Genomic DNA, 22,245 nt, shown 5'->3' on the forward strand with positions numbered 1-22,245 from the left:
GCGTTATATTCGAGTTTTCTTGCGATTTTAGCTATGATTCGCTCTTTTGTAGGTTGATTGACTTTGTTTAAGCCAATAAGTGTTTTGTTATCACCCTGGGCCATAAATATTTCGGTAAATACATCCCCTAAACTTCGAAGATTTACTGTAAATGGTAGAAAATGTAAATGTAAAATGAAAACAATCAAAGGGAAACTCCTTCTAAAGTTTTATTGGGTATCTTCTGTCTTTGTTGACATTACTGTAACTAATCACAGACTTGTGAAAGGAAAAATTGCCACGAAAAGTCCCGCCTCCAACCTTCGAAGTAAAATGTAAACAATCACAATAAATTTGCTTTTTAAATAGTTTTTTAGCTCTAATTAACTAATTTAACGTTTTAAGACATTAAATTAGCTAATTCGACAATATTTTATCGTATAAATATGTTTTTAAAACTATCTAGCAACAAATATTCCCAGGAAACTCCACCTCTCTATAGTAAGTCGATGGAAGACGTTCTTGCTGTTAATTGGCTTTAAAATTTTTTTCTACGCTTATTACGTCTAATTGGTAATTTATATTATGACTGATTTAACTTTAACGAATGAGAGTTTTTTCAGAACCATCTGGTCTGGATTTTCCCACAAAGAACCAATCCACGTGATTGAAGTCATTATGTAAACAAACGTTAAAAAATAGCTATATTCATTATTTTAGAGCGTAATTTTACTAGTTTTCATGTTATTTGACTCTACTTAGACAAGAGGATTTTTTATCAAAAGCTTCCAGCTGAAAAATTTTCCGGGAAACTCATTACTTCCAGATATTGCGTAATCACAGGAAAAAATTAACTAATCATTTATTATAGGGTATTATTATATAAAACGCTGAAAAAATATGTAAAAAGTGTCAAATATTCACTCTTATAAAAGTATGTTGATAAACTTTGATCTAAAAATACCCAAGTCACTTCCCACTCCCCGCAGTTAGTCATATAGGGAGACAGAGTACATTGTAAACAAGGACTTTACTCAGAACTGTTTATATATACGTGAGGGTAAAGTCAAATTTTCGCATTTACGTAATGAGAGAAAATATGTAAACAATTGCTTGCAAATTTGCGTTGTATAGTCGATTACTGCAATAATCATCAAAATAATATAGAAATACTTTTTATTCTAAGTAAGATTTATTTTGTTTTTTTAAATTAGTGACCAATTCATAAATATTTTGAATACATTTAATTATTTTTCGAAATATAAGTGAAAGACGTATTGGTCGTACGGCTCACTAATCGGCGTCGCTTCACGATGACAATCGACTTCTTTCCCCACTGGGTAATTAGAGATGTAGCGTAAATAATGGCAATAACTTCTCCCCCGCTCTAGCTAGAGAGCTGCGGTTTGTTTTGTTTAAAAGAAGACAGATGCATCTAACAGATGTACAAAGTTCAGCAAATCTCTGTAAATTAATTTTTTTTTCTGTTGTTCGTGAACTTTGAAATTTTAATATTATTTTAAATTTGTATTAAACTAAAAATTAAACAATCGTAAACTGTAATATGTTTTTAATCAAACACAAAAAAACAGATTAAATATAGCGCGATTTTGAAGCGAAATATCTCAATTTAAAAAATTATCCAAAAATTCAAAAAATGCGCCGCATGACAAATTTCACTGAATTTTTAACATGAACGGAAAAAAGTTAATAAATAAAATACAGAACCGGAATTGACAATTTATGGTTTAGCCTAGTGACAAGTACATTTGGAAACAAGTAAATTTGACTTACGTCGTTTTTCAACTTAAGTCGTTCTCCTGGAACCAATTACCGACGTAAGGCGAGGTATACCTGTATTCAGAAGCATGTTACAAATATCTGTACAGTACATAAATGTATTGGCATCAAGGGCATCGTGGTAGCACTGCACTTTAATACTTGGACAGTCAAAAAGTTTCCAGAATTGTGATATAACACTGGAACCATTATATAGAATATATAGGAATATATAGAAACACTTACCTAATCACCTTCAAAGTAGGACCCTTCATTATATGCATAGAGTAGCTCCATTGATCCTGCCATTATTTGTAGGTCTCTTTTAGAATATTCTTTTGGAGTTTAACTGTTGCATTTGATTTGATGTTCTCCATGTTGTGAAACACATCCCTTTGATCCCTGGTGCTCCACACTGTCCATGTCAAATAATGCAACGAGCATCATTTGGATGGTGTGGTACATCCTGAGTTTATACCAACTAGACAATGTGTTATTGGTCATTTCTGTGTGCAAATTTTGCATAGGTTGCAAGATGCTGTTATGAGGAAATGGCATGACAAGTGGTGAGGGATGGTTTCTGCATTGCAATAATACACTGAGTCACTTATCACTTGTTATGCAGCAATTCTTGCCAACAAAAGATTTACCCAATTATCATACTCACCAGACCTCACTCCAAGTGACTTCTGGCTGTTCCCTATGCTGAAAATGTTTCTCAAGGGACTGCATGAAAAACATCAAAGCAAATGCAACAGCCAAACTGAATATTCCAAAAGAAGCCTTCCAACAGTAGCAAAATCAATGGACAAGTGTGTGTCAGTACTTAAAGGACCTTCTTTGAAAGTTATTAGGAAATCATTTCTGTATGTTCTACCATTACAATGTTATACCACAATTCCAGGAACTTTTTGACTGCCCATGTATGTTTGATCTTCACCTAGCATCTATTGCATAGTTAGGGTTTGTACTGCTTGGGGAGTTGTTCTTGAGTTTGTTGCTCTGCATGAAAAACAACATAATACACATCTAACATACTTTGACAAAAAGTGAAAAAGACAGTCATAGGAAAAAAACCTACAAAAAGTTAGGATACTGTTATAAATGTTATTAATTAAGCACAACTAAGTGCTTAAATGGGTATAATAGTCAATAAGATCATTTTTGAAGGAACACAGTCCATACCATTGTTGGAAATTTCTGATAATAAGCAGTATTTTTGTGGAAAAATAAAATTGTGTCTGGCATCTTGTATCCTACTATCCCAACAAAAGGCTTTCCTTTCCATTGCAATGGACCAAAATTTCCAGCAAACTGCCCTTTCTTAGCTACACTACTGCCTATCACACTTTAACAAAAATTTCAAATCTAAAATTCCAGTAGTCCAATTTCCCCCCAATATCTTAATGATTTCAGTGATAAAACTTTACTTGAGTGTATTGTAGCTCCTTAATTTGCATATTACATGCATTTCAGAAAAACACATGGCCAAAATGTCACCAAGAGATAGTTCAAACCACTGGTTAAATGTTGATGGGATCGGTCTCAAAAGATGCACAAGAAGTTAAATTGAATGATGTCATGACTCTGAATGTGAATCTTTTCAACATTTCTCAAGATATTTGTGTGAGAAACTGAGGTCGAACTCTAAATCCCTTTTAACGATGATGGGTTGGTAAAACTCACTCACTTTGTCATTGGATGGATGGGATCCAAGCGACGAGGGGGTGGACAAGTCAATGGGGTCCATACTCCAAAGGAAGACAGTGTGACAGGTTAACAAATAATAAAAATTTAATAAACTAAATGAATGAATACATTAACTCTATATACAACTGCACTCAAGTCTTTGCTTGGATAATACATCGTTAGATCTTGACTATTAACTATCTTATATACTAAAGACGGAGAGAGAGGAGCTTACAATTTTGAGTAAAATACCTCAGAGAGAGTAACAATGTCTCGTGATCCTGTTTATACAATGGTCGTAAACCGATCATGGATCTTCATGGAGGTATATTGGATCATCGACAGGAGTAGCAATGGATGGCAGTTAGCAGGACAGGTTTACTTAGGACTTCTGTTGATGTTTGCCCTGACACTCGATTGGGAGCCCCTTTTTATACATGTCACACATGACAATGGTCTCAAGTGACTTTGATTTAATGTGTTCTAAGTTTGAGTTGTGTCATTACTTCAGCCGGAGCAGTCTGACTCTTTTTACCTCATAATTTAATCCATTTGACAGTTTCCCATCATTAATAATCGAACATTGTAACATAAGTCCAAACATCGAAATGATTGTTGATTCAGAGGGATATTTGATAGGTTTTTCTTTTCAATCGGCAAGCAGCCAGGAAGTTTCCAGTGGGAATCCGGGGTTTTCCATCAAATTATAATTAAGTTAACAGGCTAATTAGCTCTAATTAACCCCTCCAGATATTCACATTTGCATATTAATCAAATTTTTATGCAAATTTTTATTGTTTAAATTTTTACATAGTAATGCCATAAGGCACATGGTAGCCATCCCATTTTTAACAAATCCCTGAAAATAGAAAATATATAAAACAAAATAACAAATAACTTAGTAATCTCTGGCCTTAAAATTTATGCAATTTTGAGGAAAAGTTGGTCTAAATTCAATTTTATGATGCTTTATCTGATATTGGTGCCATATTTTTAATGACTATTGAGCTGGATCCAAAAATGTCACATGGTACAGCATTTCAGTATATATATTGGGTTTTAGTTTGATAACCTATCAAACTAAAGCCCAATATTTTATCAGCTCATCGATAACCAGATATGTTTTTCTAAATGCCTAGTAAAGCTCTTCACAATGAAGCTTTGAAGCTCTGTGGTTTAGTGGTTGCAAAGTTATAAACATTTATTTCGTCAAAAAATCATATTTTTTAAACACTTGCCTTAGACTCTAGGATAGAGAAAATCCATTGGTGCAGTAATGATGAAACTATGTAGGAATGATACTACAATCTTTCTCAGAAGATACATTTTTGTTTTTGGATGTTGATCTTGGTTTCTTTAGTTGCAAGACTAAAATAGTCATGTTTGAAAAAAATGCATATTATGATTAGCTTGTGTTGAATAACTATAAGTTGCAATAAGCTACTATATAGTTTAATTAAAAGAGCACAAATTATTGTGCTAGAATCATTAACTTTTAAAGTCAGTTTAACTGATTAAAGCAAAAAATTCAGAAATTTTGCAAACCACATACTTGTTTGGAATTAAGTTTGAATTTGCACTTTGTGCAAATGAAAAAAGGAATATGACTAACTTATTGAAAAATGTGCTTTAGTAAAAACAGAGAATATACTTTCATCGAAAAGGTACCTAAAGATGTAAAAGTTTGGAACTAATAGTTTTCAATCAAAGAAGAAAAACATATGAGCTAGAAGCTTGCAAAAAAGTGCTAAGTGACTTAGCTCCTTTTTGAAATTAACCTGTATTTTTATTTTCAAAATTCTCTTATTAGTTGTTATGATTTATTACTATAATTCAGTTCATCATCATATAACTTTGGACTGTTGCAGAAGCTTAGTAGTTTTTAACACGCTTATTATTATAATATATATTAATAATTTTGTAAGAGTATAACCTGTTATGCTTACCATTAGATTACATTTTGTCATGAATTACTTATTAGTGTTCAGTGGTCCATAGCTTTCTCAGTGGTCCAAAGTTAAGATAAACTTTACTATATTTTTTGGAATGCTAAGACTCCATTATTAGATTCTTACCACTTAATGATCACATTCTAAATATTAATATGAATAACGATGGTCTAATTTAACATTTAAATGATTAGATATGACACTCAAGTTATGAGATTCTGATGGAGTTTAATTATTCCAAACGTATTCAATAAATATGTAATAAACTTATTTAGGTATTTACTAGCAAAAAAGTTAATGATTGATGAAAGAATTTCTAGCAATTGCACTCAGAATTGCATAATTTTATAATGTTTGTATCTGTGTTGTTTCCTTCAAAAAAAAAAAAATATACTTATAATTAAAAAAATTTGTTTAAATAAGTTATACTACACTTGAAATGGCATAGTATACAATATAATTAAGAATATATGTTTTGTTTAAATAATGCTTCAATTTTATATTAAAAAATTTATTTGACAATATAATGAAAATAAATTTTATTTGAACTACAAATAATTATTTAATTGCAGAGAAGAGAGTGAGAGTGTTTTGCAGTTAAAAGGTTTAACTCCATCTGGTCAGTTACCAAGAGGATCATTGTCTGGAGGAAAAGATTCCATAAGAACAGGTATTTATAATATGAATTATTCATAAAAATAAAAATTCTTAATGTTGAAATGAATGATATATAATTTGAAAACCCATTGCAACGGTTTTCAAATTATATATCATTCTTTGAATTGAATAGATAATATTTATATTAAATACAGTCGACCCCCCCCCTATAATTACGGTCCCTATAATTATGATTCCTATAAAACTACAAAAAAATATACGTATTTTGGAAATGTTGAGTCGGATTAGTGTAGAATCGATTAATTTTATGGAAGAAAACCTTTCAATCAGCCGTAGTCCGCAAACTTGACACGTGTCGAGCTGTGATTGGAACAACTTGTAAGAAATCGGATTCCTAATAAATTGGAACGTATCTATATCTTATAGGGGGGTTGACTGTACGAGCAATTATTTGTTGTGACATCGTCACAATGCTAGGCTGCAATTTTTAATCATATTTTTAATGTATTTAACATAAAATATGCTCTCCATTTCAAATTAGTAGTGGCTTGCCCCTGTACATCATACTTTTCCTTTAACAGTAGAGTTGTGCCAGTCATCTATTTAACACCTTACAAGGGAAAATTTTTGAATTGAAATAACATGACTTCTGGTTTGCATTGGAAGTTCTTATGTAGTTAATCAGGGCTTTCTGCCCCTAAGATTTTCATATTTGGTCTCCTCTTTCATCTATCTAACTCTATTCTTGAGATTAAGGAAAAACAGACAGATGGATGGACAACAGTGGGAATTTATAGGTCTACAATTTTTTCAATTGCAGCCCAGATATAAAATATTTTATTTGTTATATTTCTATATAATAAATTGTATTTAAAATTTACATTTAAAAAATATAAATTTTATTATTCCAATTTTATTAAGTAATATCCTTTTGAATTGTTTGTTTGAAAAAATATGGCTTAATGGAATAGAATCAAGATCCATAAATGTTTTTGATTCTGTTCAAGACAGAATTTACATCAGCTCATCTTTTATTTGCACTTTTAATTTTTAATAAACACTAGCAGATAAGCCCGGCGTTGCTTGGGCAAAAAGTAACGATAGCGAAGATTAAGATTATTACATTACAGCCAATCTTACCCGTTTTCACAGAATGCAAGAATTAGGTTCCCCTGTTTCCAGACTAATTAGAAAATTTTTAGATGGGTCTAAAATTATGTTCGACTTAATGCAAAAAACCGCATCTGTGCCTGTAAATCTTGCACATTGCTTTCTCTTAACACTTCCATTCTTAATACTTCCATTGTTACTTAACACCAATGTTCCCTCTAAGCTGTGCGGTTGTGCGGCCACACACTGCTCAAATTGTTGCTGCGCATGAGAATTTATGTGCCGCGCAGGCGAGCATGCACACCGGTTTGAATTGTTGTTTACTTATTTCTCACTCTGTCTGCAACATGATTATTGCTGCGTATATTTCAATTAAATACATTAAATCATTGACAAAAGATAATATTTTGTATAAAAGTATGTTTTAAAATGAATTTTAATCTCTACTTTATAATTAATTATTTTAATTTTTATAGGAAAAAATAAGATTTTATATATATGCTCAGAAAAATTTTTTGCTCAGAGAAGTATATGTTCCGCTCATCTACAAAAAAAATTAGAGGGAACATTGCTTAACACTTCCATTGTTGAAGCCTTAATCCTGTCCCTTTCCTCGCGGGGGAATTTCAAAAAATCCCTTGTTAGTGTGCGTTCTCGTGATGCACCCTAACTGTGTACCAAATTTCAAGTTTCAACTCCTAACCATGCTGAAATGCTCGTATACAAGAGCACCATCTATCATAGGATAAATGTACTATGCCAGAAACCTTCACGGGAGTGTATTAAACAACTTTCCAAAGTTTCATGGCAATCAGATAAATGGTGTAGTAATGCATGAAGGACAGACAGACATACATTCATTTTTATATATATAGATGAAAGAGTCACAATTTATCTCAAAACTTGTATAAAAATTAAGATTGGATGTAAGAGTAACAGATGGTGCATATCATAATAGTAGGTTACCAGATTTCTACAACTGGATTAAAGGACACTTAAAAATGATTAATGCTACTACTATAACCACACATCCCAAAAAAAGTAAAATTGCATAAATTTTTAGTTAACAACTAAGTATTCTGTTTTCCCATGTGGTCTAGTGGTTAGAATATCTGGTATAAATTACATTCTTAGAACCAAAAATCTAGTGTGTAGAACAAAAAGTGAAAGAAAAACAATATTGTCAATTGACTTGAGCAACCATCTTTAGGTTAAAAGAATGGATTCAGTAACTGAATAATGAATTTTACAATTTTAAATTATGAAAATACATCTGATTTGTAGTTGGTAATCATGTGGTTTCACAGTAATATAAAAATAACAAATTTCAAACAATAGCCTCTAATGATGACAATGTGTTATTGTCCTTGTAGTTAATTTAATTTAATTGCAGTGTTGTTTCTGTTGGCCTTGATGACCAGCAGAAACAACAATTTTTATTATGTTTAAAATGTTTTTAATAGTTATGCTTTTGGTAACTTTAATTAAAACAAAATTATAAAATTATATTTATTTATTGTTTTAATTTATGAATAAGCCATTTAAAAATTTTTTTATTATTACATTATTATTATTATTTATTGTAAGAATTCTTGGTTCTTATTATATTATTAATAATAATAAATTATTTTAAAATAGCTTTACAAGGATTTTCTCCTAATCACCGAATATCAAGTTTTGAAGAGGCAAAAGGACTTGATAAAATTAATGAAAGGATGCCACCAAGGAAAGATGCTCCTCTTCCTCCACTTGATGAAGCTGGAACTTCTCAGGGTTCAAATCAATACCCTGTTACAGCAGAGAGTTCATGAGGCTCTCTGAATTTAATATTTACAGGACTGTACACAGATGGAAGATATTGGGATTAATGCAAGTACACATTAGAATGTCTTGTTAACTTCTGATGGAGTAATTGGACATAACTTTCGTTTTCTTCATAATTCAAATAATAATATACCTGGATCATACCTCATCTCATGTACTCATATAAAATTAATTCAAAAACCTTCCTAGTCTGCTGGCACTTCAAAAATAAAAAATTGCATGTGTATATAGCTATTTGTGTTATAATACAAGTAGTAGTAAGACAATCATAACTGGTACTAAAATATATGTAATATTCAATAATGTATTTATGTGCAAGCAAATTCCAAATGAAGAATGCTTAACGTGATCTCTCTACTAATTATAAATTTCCAACAAATGCATTACCTTTTGCATTTATTTCTCAATTAAATGATACAAATTTTTCTGATAAAATTATAATTCCATTTATTGTTTAATAAATTTTTTAATTTATCTTAATTTTTAATTATTGGTGTAAATAATTGCAGAACAAAACAAATTTAATTTGCTTGCAATTTTATTTTAATCTCATTAATTCCTACAATTTACAGAAATAAATCATTTTCCTTGATGTGTCAGCAGCAAATATTTACCAGTAGTTACTTTATTGATGTAGCATCTGTTGAAATATGTTTAAATAGACAATATTATCAGCAGTAGCTGCATTGAATATAATCTTTATAATGTTCATTCTAGTGTAAAGAAATAGACTTTTGTCTTTAGGGAAAAACTATTTATTTTATTATTTTTATTTTTCTTTTTGTTAATATGATTTCAATTTTAGCTTTGATATGATGATAAGATTTGAAAATAAATTTATCTTTAAAATTTTCATCATATATCAAAGTTTATCTTGTTATTTGATTTTACAACTGTTAATATTTTTATCTTATGGATTGTTTTTACATAATAAGATTTTTTGCATGGAATTGCATTTTTTTCTGAAGTTGTTAATATTTCATTCCATTGTTGTACTGTCTGGAAGTACAAAGATTAACAATATCATATTGTTAAACATATTCAGCATTTCATTGGTAAAGATAGCTTTTGATGCAGAACATTATTAACATTTTGCAATTTCCCCAATATCTTAAACAGAATGTTCCATTTGAGCCTTAATATATTATTTTTGTGTGTATGTAAATATATTTGAGTATTTTGCAAAGTGTGATTGTATGAACATAAGACACATGGCATAGTTATAAATTGGTGCAATATTATTAATATTGCGAAGTTTCTAAATTGATTTTGCATCTTTCCCATTGTGCAGGAGTTTACATTTGAGTTCTCCTGACTATGTCTCGTCAAAAATGTTTACCCCAATGTGATGCCAATATTCATCCAAACTTCATTTTAATATGAGCAAATTAGAGAGGCCACAATTTGTTTAGAATTAGTTTTAATTGACTATATTTGCCCTTTTGTCTCACATGTAATGTTACCATTAAAAGTGTTCATTAGTTTATATGTTTGCACTCAAATATTTTTATTCATCTTACACTTTTTCTTCATCATAAATATCAATGAGTAAATCCTTCATATCATATAAATATTGTCACCAGGATGAATTTTCATTTGGCAAAGATTTGACCATTTGTCTTTGGTGATTTTTCATTAGAATGTACAATTTTCAAATTTAAACTTTTCATGTTGCTGTTTACTGCCTCCATTGATCTCCATATAATAATAAATTGTGCTCATGGACATGCATATTTGTTTATTATGAACTTTTACTTAAATTTCTGACACCTGTCACCTTGAGTGCCTTATGCAATTAGATTCAAATATTGATCTTTAATTTTTCAGAATTTCTGATTATCTTCTACTAAAGACTCAATTTACATTAATTTTAAAATAAATTTCAGTGAATATTTTTGAAATTATTAAATTTAACTTTTATTTCTGAAATGATTTTACCTGGAACATAACTATTATCATTATATTTAATTTTTTCATATATTATTCCTGTTATTTCTTTTACAAATACTTTATTTGATGATGATGTCCAAGAAATCATAAAGACAAGTCCCAGAATTGAAATTGTTACAAGTTTGTGTTTATTGAATTTTAGCAATGTTGATAAGAATTGATTATAATAATTTCTATTATATTGTTTTCATTTTCCTAATTTTTATTTTTTGATTTTGTTTTGCATTCTAATCTATTTAATTTAAATGATAGAAAATGTTAAAAGTAGATTCTTTATTTTTAGCATTAAAATTTTGTTAATTAAAATGCATTATAATTTTTAAGTCTGTTAATCAGTTGTTCTTATTATATCATGTGTTAAACTCAAAATTACTTAGTTTATTGAATTATTATATATATATATATATATAACTTGCTAATTTTAATTTCATTAGTGCAATATTCTTTCAGTGAAAAGTTATCTGTTAGCAAAAATGTTGAAATTAAGAACTATGAACACTTATAGCTACAACCAACAGACTGCCGAAAATCTATCGGGCTAGTTTTATGCTACTTATTAGATAAATTACGTAATCAATTTGGTACTAGAGGTAAGCGTTAGGCGCCATCTCTTATTAATATTAATAATTATAAATAATTTTAATTAATTTAAATAATTTGGAACCGCTGGGAGAAAAAATCGGCCCGGAGCGGGACTCGAACCCACAACTCCTGCTTACCGTGCAGATGCGTTGCCAGTTACGCTACCCGGACCTCCGATCCGATCTCCTCTTCCAGCGTATATAATCTAACTACTTAACCATCGACGGTTATTACAACGCCGGCTGGGGACACATTCAGTGCCCACGTCCTACTTCCCATACGGCTCTCAACCGGCCATCGCAAGCCCCGGCAAGGCGTAATATATATACAAACATCTCCAACCCGATATATAATTATAGCTACAACCAACAGACTGCCGAAAANGCCTTATGGGAAGTAGGACGTGGGCACTGAATGTGTCCCCAGCCGGCGTTGTAATAACCGTCGATGGTTAAGTAGTTAGATTATATACGCTGGAAGAGGAGATCGGATCGGAGGTCCGGGTAGCGTAACTGGCAACGCATCTGCACGGTAAGCAGGAGTTGTGGGTTCGAGTCCCGCTCCGGGCCGATTTTTTCTCCCAGCGGTTCCAAATTATTTAAATTAATTAAAATTATTTATAATTATTAATATTAATAAGAGATGGCGCCTAACGCTTACCTCTAGTACCAAATTGATTACGTAATTTATCTAATAAGTAGCATAAAACTAGCCCGATAGATTTTCGGCAGTCTGTTGGTTGTAGCTATAATTATATATCGGGTTGGAGATGTTTGTATCTATGAACACTTATATAATATGCCATACAGTTATTGTATTATAGAGATGTAAATATTACTTTTATAGTTAAATTTGTGTTATGTGTTTTATATGCTATGTGATGTTACTCTTGTTAAAATAGTTTATATCAAATGTTAAAATGTCAATAAAACAGCTGATCCAAAAAAAGACACACTTAAAAAAATATAAGAATAAATCAAATATTAAATATATATACTTTTTATTATATTGTTTTTAATGAAGAATTTTAAGTTTTAGTTACTAATTTTTAAGATAAATGGAAGATAAATAAATAAATAAACTTATTTATTTATCTTCTTTTTTTCATTAATTTCATATTATAATTTTTTATAATTCTGGTGTGCTAATTTCTTATCCCAATGTCTTCCTTACTTCTGTATCAATATTAGTGTAATATATGCTATTATATATATATATTTCTTCAACAGAGATACATTTAAATTTAAATTGATAATTATTTGAAATATTTTAAAATTTATTACATTCCATTAGGTATTTGAATTAAATTTATTATCAAGTATAATTTAATTTTATTTTATTTTATGATGACTGTTTTTAAGAATTATTACTTTAATTTATGAAGATAATTGTTTTATTAAGTTTTCACAAAATTAGTTTGTTTGAATTGTGTAAAAATGCCTCCTGATTATAAGATTAAATGGCTTATATATATATTGTTGAAAGAGGACAGTTTTAAAATCAACTGTCAGATGTAATTCAGGTCACTTAGCGATAAGAGAAAAATATGCAAAAAAGGAAAATATATAGATTTACAATAATGTACGCACATAATGTGTCAAAATTTTCCATTATTTTTAGAAAGTTATGCATTTTTGAAAAAAAAAAAAAAAATGATTTGATATTGCTATAGTGCTTTACATTTCAGATTGATTATTTTATATTTAAAGAGAAATATTTGTAACATTTGAGTTTAAAAAACAGCTACAACTGCTTTTATAAATACTTACATAAAATTTTATAATGAGGAGTTTAATTAAAACTAATTCAAGATAAACCTTGCTCAAATTAAAGTATTTGGCAAATTTATATTATATTATTTAATTGAATGAAATGAATGAATGTTACATAAATGATGCAGCAAGCAATAATTTGTTTAGGGATTGTGCCAATGAATCACTTAAATCTTAAATTCTTAACTGAAATTTATTTATTTCTAATTTAGACAATTATAATTAGATCTAAAATTACAAAATCTAACATTTATAAACATATAAAATACTTCAAAAATTTAATAGCAAAAATAATGTAATAAAACAGTAAATACTTTAACAGTTAGTTTCAAAATTTTTGCAGTAGATACATTGATATACTACATGGCTGAAAATTTGAAATATGTGAAATGAATTTATACTTTTGTTTACTTTTCCTCTTGAAGGTGCACTTGATCATTATTCATTCTCATAACATAAAAGACACTAGAGCGTAATCTAGAATAATCCCATTGAATTACTGGACTGTTGATAAATTAAAAGGTGTTTCACATGATTTTTGCATTAACCTTGAAATAAATTTTGAAGCAAATGTTTATGGCATTGTGGTGTTTAATTTTTTTTCTATATAATTTAATGTTTTTAAATTAAATTTTCTGATTCCTTGCCTTTGTGAAGAAAAGTGCTATAAAGCAAAACAAATAAATAAATAGATAAAATGTCTGATAAAGAAGCTGCCCTGTTTATTGCTCACTTTTTTAATGGTAATAAACAATAAAAGTAATTTGCCATATTATTTATTCTAAATGTCTTATTGTTTGAAAAAAAATTTTAATTTTTCAAAAAATTTCTATATATATAGAAAGAGAGATAATTTTAAAATTTCTGTTATAACTAATCTTTATGTATATATATTTAATATTCATTATATTCATTTTTTTAATACATTGATTATTAAAAGTCATATATAGTTTATTGAAACAAATCTTTTGTATATATGCATAAATAATTGTTTTCAGCAATATTTTGTCAATTTTGCTCTTTCATATGTTTTAGTATCAAAAATTCAATATTCTCCCTCCTCATAAAAGAAATAAATTAAAGGATATACCACACTTTTATATAAAACATATAACAAATCATTAAACTATTAAAAATGAATATTGTAAGTTAAATTTTTTCCAAAAAAACAAAATGTTTAAAATGGATCATCTATTGAAATGGAAGATCTGTTTTTTAAAGTTTTTATTCTAAGCAGTTTTTGCTGTTTTTGACAATGTAAAAGGTTTGTTAACATTTTGCTTGTCCATGAGCACTTCTGAAATATTTAAAATAATTTCTCCAAATGTCTTCAACTTAACAATTTCATGTATTGTATATTGATTGTATTATTGTAAAACAAAATTGAAATTGTAAATGTTGTGTTGAATAAAAACTTAAAGATAATTTGATTTTTTTTTAACCTATAACTATTAAAGAAAATTATATCAGACAATTTTTGAATCCTATTTGTAATTATAATTAATTTTCTTTGATAAATATTTAAACATCTTTTCTGTCTAGTGTAGAAAACAATGATGTTTTAAAATGTTATAATAATTGCATTTACTTACAGGACAATCACTACTGTGAAAACCTGGAAAACTGGAAATAAGAGCATGAACTTATATGCAAAAACAAGTGTTGCATACAAGTGATGCAAAACATGCTCTTTTAAGTGAAGCAGGACATGCTTCACTTATAAGAGCATTCTTGGATGCACCAGCATGTTTTCTCTTTTAAGAGCATAGCACTGCTGTGTTAATGTAAATTAAATGTAAATGTACTGATTCCTGTTCTCTGATATCTTTGTGGTAACCATCATCATCAAGAGGGGAGTTTAGGATTTCTTCTTGGGCCCAGAAAAAACTTAAGAACCAGTAGTGATTCCTACTCTTATAAAATTAACAATACTTTTACTAACAGAAAATAAAATCTTTTAGACAGAATGTTTCTTTATTAATGAAAAGCAATGCATTTCATTTGTTCCAAAAACAAAAGGCCAAAGTGACCCACTAAGAGATAAGGTTGGCCTTTCTATCCCTGGGCCCCCTATACAAGCTCTCAATAGCCCTGGTGGTAATCATTGTTAAAAATAAAAAAATGTTTCCGCGTACTATAAGTTTTTCTAAAGAAGTGAGATTTTTAGGTATTTTATGGAGTATAGTGTACATTTTGCCATCTGTAAGAGCATGTTATAGAAGCAAGTCTGTCAGCATGATGTTTTTTAAATTATTAAACAGTGATTCAAAAATAATTTTAAATTTTATCCCACTTTTTTGCTTAAGCAAGTTTTAAATTACAGTAGAACCCCTCTAGTCCGCCCTCGGCTAGTCCATCACTCCGGTTAATCCGACCGTGGTCGGAGTCGAGAAACTTGTCCCGACTCGTCGGTGACTCACCGTCCGTAGCGTTTTTCTGTGTTCGTTACAGTATATGTTTTACATTGTGTGTACATGTACAGTTTTGTGTGTGTTTTTAACATGTCAGGAGTGAAACGTAAACACGTTACTCTTTCATTAAATGAAAAATTAGCAGTGCTACAAAGACTGGACAAAGGGGAATATTGTTTATTTTACTTTTTTTCTGATAATCCGACCTTTTTTGCGTTCCAACCATACCCCCAGTCCCAAAGGTGACGGATTAGAGGGGTTCTACTGTAATTTGGTTATGTCTTTGAAGTTATCATTCAATCACAGTTCAGTAGGAGTCATGAACTTTGTTAAGTTATGACAGAGTTTGTCGATGTAAATGGTCTGTCAACTCTCCTTCTGAACTTCTAATATTGTCGTGGGAACAAACGGCAATCAGTCGTTAGAAACACAAAGGGATTTATTAACTCAGACAATGTACAACTCCTGCAGCTTGCAGTAGGAGAACAAGAAGCCCTTTCAGCCTGAGAGCTGGCTGTTATATCCTACAGAGACATGGTAGAAACATGGTAATTGGTTGGTATTTACATAAGTTCTCAGACCGGGACTACGTACCCACACAAAAAAAAAAACTTGCATCAATGAGGGTTGAACCGGCGACCTCTGCTCGATAGGCCAAGCCACTAACTTCTACCCCATGAATGACACGGTGGGAAGAGCAAGCCGCGGCAATATATTCTCATGCCCTTACATATGGTGCTAAGGTCAAATCTTCAATAACAGCTTTAAATTCAATGTATTTCTATAGTTAATTTTTGCAATTTGAAATTGTAACCAGAATTAAAAATAAATCAATTTTAGGTTAGCCAAAAATTACCTTTTAATTAAATTTATGAAGAAAATAAAATGACAATACTATCACTGAAATCTTTAAAAATTCTGTATAATTTTAGTTTTCAAACATAATGTGAAAATAAAATACTATTCATTATAAATCAAGTAAAAAATTTCACTCAAAATGCTTTTAGATTATATTTGATTTTAAAGTAAAACATTAAGTGGGAAAATCAGATTGTAATAAATTTGTAAAGTACAAAATTTTTTAAGTATTTTATTTCCTGTTTATGTATTGCATTTATGGATGCAATAAGAAACATTGCAAAGTTAAAGCTTTTTTAGTGTAGTTTATTGTAAAATAATATTAGCAGTCATTTATCTAACTTTTTTCTTTTATATTAAATTTACTGCAAATGAAACAACTTTTGTAGCATCTTTTGTCAGTGATTTTTATTTTAAAGAATTCTTTTTTTTACACAAGAAAAATAAACAATTCATCATATAATGTATAGGGTTGAACCGAAAGTTCATTCAGTCTTTGGAGAGAAATAAAATACACTATTTTGGAATAAATAAAAACCCTTAATCCACAACGTATTCACCCTTCTGTTCGATAACCTTACACCATTTGATGGGTAGTTACATCTGTATAGAATTGGGTGGTTTTCTGATTAAAGAAATAATCAATGTAATTTTTGATTCCTTCTAAAGAATGAAATTCTAAACCATTTAAATTGTTCTGCAATGAACAAAAAAGATGATAGTCTGAGGGAGCAATATCTGGAGAATATGCAGTGTGACTCAAAACATCCCTGTTAAAGTCTAGAAGTTTTTGACACACATTCAATGATATGTGTGGCCTTGCATTATCATGGAATACCACTTTCCGTCAGTTTGAAAGTTCCAGCCATTTTTGATGCACTGCAGCTTTCAGTTCATCTAGTTGGAGACAATATTTATTGGAATGAGTTGTTTGGTTGTTGGATAAAAGCTCATAAAAAAACCCCTTTCCAATCCCACCAAACTGCAATCATTACTTTTCTGGGATGCAAATCAGCTTTAGATCGCAGCACTGGCAGATCACCTGGCTTACTACAAGATCTCTTGCATTGAATATTGTTGTAAACAATCCATTTTTCATTGCCTGTTATTAATTTCTTCAAAAATGGATCATTTTCATTGCATTTTAAAAGTGAATCGCAAACAGAAACATGTTCAATAAGGTTTCATTCACTTAGCTGATGGGGAAACACAAACATCATAATGGGAAGTTTATCCAAGGCTAGCCAAATGTCTGACAACAGATGTTTGGGATATTTTTAAGGTGTCAGCTATCTCTCATGTTCTTTGTCAATCATTTTGGATTAAAGCCACTCTGGACTCATCTTCTATGGTTGAGGGCCATCCTGACCAAGGTCCTTCAAGAGAAATCGCCTGCCCTAAATTTTGAAAACCATTTCTAGCATGTTTGATCAGTAACTGCATTCTTCACATATACAACACATACCTTCTTTTGAGTTTTTGTTGCATTTTTCCTTTTTCAGAAATAATAGAGCATGAGATGTCAAAAATGCTCCCATTTTAATGTTTATTTTTTCTTAAAAGCTAATGGAATTTTAAAAAAACTAATTAGATTTGCATATTAAATATGCAAATATAAATAATGTCCAACTAAACAAGTTAAAACTTGATAAGCATGACACAAATGAGTGGTTATGTAAATATATGAACAAACTTTTGTTTCAACCGTATACAAAAAATGAGTGACTTTTGCAGTTCGTGAAACTTGTCTAGAATGTTGTATTCAACATCCAGTTCACTTAACCATTTGCAAGAGCTTTGTAATGTCAAACTATGTCTTCTTGTAGAAGAGAGAACTTTTATGAAATAAATTCTAAAAACATGGCAACTTAGGAAGACAATGGTTTGGATGTAATGAATTCTCTTTAAGCTGTGTGCATTGTAGAGTAGCAAGTAGAGACAAGCAAAGTGTCAAGACAGCAATGAAACACTTTGTGCATAGCAGTTGTGTTGAAAATAGTGTCAAGTAGCATTGTTGATATGTTTCAAAAACAGTTCTTTGAAAATTTGCTATTCAATGCAAAAATTTAAGAAAACAAAATACTATGTCATCATCTACATAAAGGAAGACATACATAAATTGGAAGAATTTCGTTATATATAGAGATGAGAAAGAAGCAGACAGATTTCAATAAAAAATCCAGTTGAACCAGAACAAGATTTGATAATTACTTTAAGATAAGTAAAAACATTTTAATTAGAAAAATTTAATATAACTAATTCAGATAATGTGAAGCAGAATGAATGTTTTGATCATATGATGATGATAAAGGATCATCATAAAGAAAGCAATTTATGATCTAGTATAATATTACTTTTCAGGAGGACAGTTTAAAAACCTAGTAATATGCATCACAGCATAAATAGTTTAAAGAATTATCCTCCTGAAAAACAAATCATTAGAAACAAAAACTCTAATTTTAAAATGTATGTTAGATATAAAAGATATGGTTCCATACTAAAAATTCAGATTGTTTTCTAATTCAAGCTTATTTAGGTGAGAAAACAATGTCATCACCTACCAAATTTCCCTTGAATCAAGCATCTTACTACAATGTTTCTTTATTTTTCTTATAATTAAGATACATACATATGAAAGGTATGTCTATTTTATTTTATTTATATCAATTTGAAAACTTAAAATAGTTTAATAAAGATTATTAGATCATTTCACATTTTATTACAAAAAGTCCTGAATATAAAATTTTATNGAAGATAATTGTTTTATTAAGTTTTCACAAAATTAGTTTGTTTGAATTGTGTAAAAATGCCTCCTGATTATAAGATTAAATGGCTTATATATATATTGTTGAAAGAGGACAGTTTTAAAATCAACTGTCAGATGTAATTCAGGTCACTTAGCGATAAGAGAAAAATATGCAAAAAAGGAAAATATATAGATTTACAATAATGTACGCACATAATGTGTCAAAATTTTCCATTATTTTTAGAAAGTTATGCATTTTTGCAAAAAAAAAAAAAAAATGATTTGATATTGCTATAGTGCTTTACATTTCAGATTGATTATTTTATATTTAAAGAGAAATATTTGTAACATTTGAGTTTAAAAAACAGCTACAACTGCTTTTATAAATACTTACATAAAATTTTATAATGAGGAGTTTAATTAAAACTAATTCAAGATAAACCTTGCTCAAATTAAAGTATTTGGCAAATTTATATTATATTATTTAATTGAATGAAATGAATGAATGTTACATAAATGATGCAGCAAGCAATAATTTGTTTAGGGATTGTGCCAATGAATCACTTAAATCTTAAATTCTTAACTGAAATTTATTTATTTCTAATTTAGACAATTATAATTAGATCTAAAATTACAAAATCTAACATTTATAAACATATAAAATACTTCAAAAATTTAATAGCAAAAATAATGTAATAAAACAGTAAATACTTTAACAGTTAGTTTCAAAATTTTTGCAGTAGATACATTGATATACTACATGGCTGAAAATTTGAAATATGTGAAATGAATTTATACTTTTGTTTACTTTTCCTCTTGAAGGTGCACTTGATCATTATTCATTCTCATAACATAAAAGACACTAGAGCGTAATCTAGAATAATCCCATTGAATTACTGGACTGTTGATAAATTAAAAGGTGTTTCACATGATTTTTGCATTAACCTTGAAATAAATTTTGAAGCAAATGTTTATGGCATTGTGGTGTTTAATTTTTTTTCTATATAATTTAATGTTTTTAAATTAAATTTTCTGATTCCTTGCCTTTGTGAAGAAAAGTGCTATAAAGCAAAACAAATAAATAAATAGATAAAATGTCTGATAAAGAAGCTGCCCTGTTTATTGCTCACTTTTTTAATGGTAATAAACAATAAAAGTAATTTGCCATATTATTTATTCTAAATGTCTTATTGTTTGAAAAAAAATTTTAATTTTTCAAAAAATTTCTATATATATAGAAAGAGAGATAATTTTAAAATTTCTGTTATAACTAATCTTTATGTATATATATTTAATATTCATTATATTCATTTTTTTAATACATTGATTATTAAAAGTCATATATAGTTTATTGAAACAAATCTTTTGTATATATGCATAAATAATTGTTTTCAGCAATATTTTGTCAATTTTGCTCTTTCATATGTTTTAGTATCAAAAATTCAATATTCTCCCTCCTCATAAAAGAAATAAATTAAAGGATATACCACACTTTTATATAAAACATATAACAAATCATTAAACTATTAAAAATGAATATTGTAAGTTAAATTTTTTCCAAAAAAACAAAATGTTTAAAATGGATCATCTATTGAAATGGAAGATCTGTTTTTTAAAGTTTTTATTCTAAGCAGTTTTTGCTGTTTTTGACAATGTAAAAGGTTTGTTAACATTTTGCTTGTCCATGAGCACTTCTGAAATATTTAAAATAATTTCTCCAAATGTCTTCAACTTAACAATTTCATGTATTGTATATTGATTGTATTATTGTAAAACAAAATTGAAATTGTAAATGTTGTGTTGAATAAAAACTTAAAGATAATTTGATTTTTTTTTAACCTATAACTATTAAAGAAAATTATATCAGACAATTTTTGAATACTATTTGTAATTATAATTAATTTTCTTTGATAAATATTTAAACATCTTTTCTGTCTAGTGTAGAAAACAATGATGTTTTAAAATGTTATAATAATTGCATTTACTTACAGGACAATCACTACTGTGAAAACCTGGAAAACTGGAAATAAGAGCATGAACTTATATGCAAAAACAAGTGTTGCATACAAGTGATGCAAAACATGCTCTTTTAAGTGAAGCAGGACATGCTTCACTTATAAGAGCATTCTTGGATGCACCAGCATGTTTTCTCTTTTAAGAGCATAGCACTGCTGTGTTAATGTAAATTAAATGTAAATGTACTGATTCCTGTTCTCTGATATCTTTGTGGTAACCATCATCATCAAGAGGGGAGTTTAGGATTTCTTCTTGGGCCCAGAAAAAACTTAAGAACCAGTAGTGATTCCTACTCTTATAAAATTAACAATACTTTTACTAACAGAAAATAAAATCTTTTAGACAGAATGTTTCTTTATTAATGAAAAGCAATGCATTTCATTTGTTCCAAAAACAAAAGGCCAAAGTGACCCACTAAGAGATAAGGTTGGCCTTTCTATCCCTGGGCCCCCTATACAAGCTCTCAATAGCCCTGGTGGTAATCATTGTTAAAAATAAAAAAATGTTTCCGCGTACTATAAGTTTTTCTAAAGAAGTGAGATTTTTAGGTATTTTATGGAGTATAGTGTACATTTTGCCATCTGTAAGAGCATGTTATAGAAGCAAGTCTGTCAGCATGATGTTTTTTAAATTATTAAACAGTGATTCAAAAATAATTTTAAATTTTATCCCACTTTTTTGCTTAAGCAAGTTTTAAATTACAGTAGAACCCCTCTAGTCCGCCCTCGGCTAGTCCATCACTCCGGTTAATCCGACCGTGGTCGGAGTCGAGAAACTTGTCCCGACTCGTCGGTGACTCACCGTCCGTAGCGTTTTTCTGTGTTCGTTACAGTATATGTTTTACATTGTGTGTACATGTACAGTTTTGTGTGTGTTTTTAACATGTCAGGAGTGAAACGTAAACACGTTACTCTTTCATTAAATGAAAAATTAGCAGTGCTACAAAGACTGGACAAAGGGGA

The 22,245-nt window shown here is 29.2% G+C and overlaps 1 protein-coding gene across 1 annotated transcript in view; it reads left to right on the forward strand.

Moving 5' to 3' along the window:
* Positions 1–11,475, forward strand: part of LOC111625147 — a 138,379-nt gene extending 126,904 nt beyond the window's left edge. The window contains exons 13-14 of the mRNA XM_023368192.1: positions 5,969–6,066; positions 8,763–11,475. Of these exons, the coding sequence (XP_023223960.1) occupies positions 5,969–6,066; positions 8,763–8,935 (271 nt within the window). The 3' untranslated portion in view covers positions 8,936–11,475. The remainder of the gene's footprint in view (positions 1–5,968; positions 6,067–8,762) is intronic.
* The last annotated feature ends 10,770 nt before the right edge of the window (positions 11,476–22,245 follow it).

This window comes from Centruroides sculpturatus, unplaced genomic scaffold (assembly GCF_000671375.1).
Source record: "Centruroides sculpturatus isolate CEXI.00-Female unplaced genomic scaffold, Cexi_2.0 scaffold384, whole genome shotgun sequence".
NCBI classification, from domain to species: Eukaryota; Metazoa; Arthropoda; class Arachnida; order Scorpiones; family Buthidae; genus Centruroides; species Centruroides sculpturatus.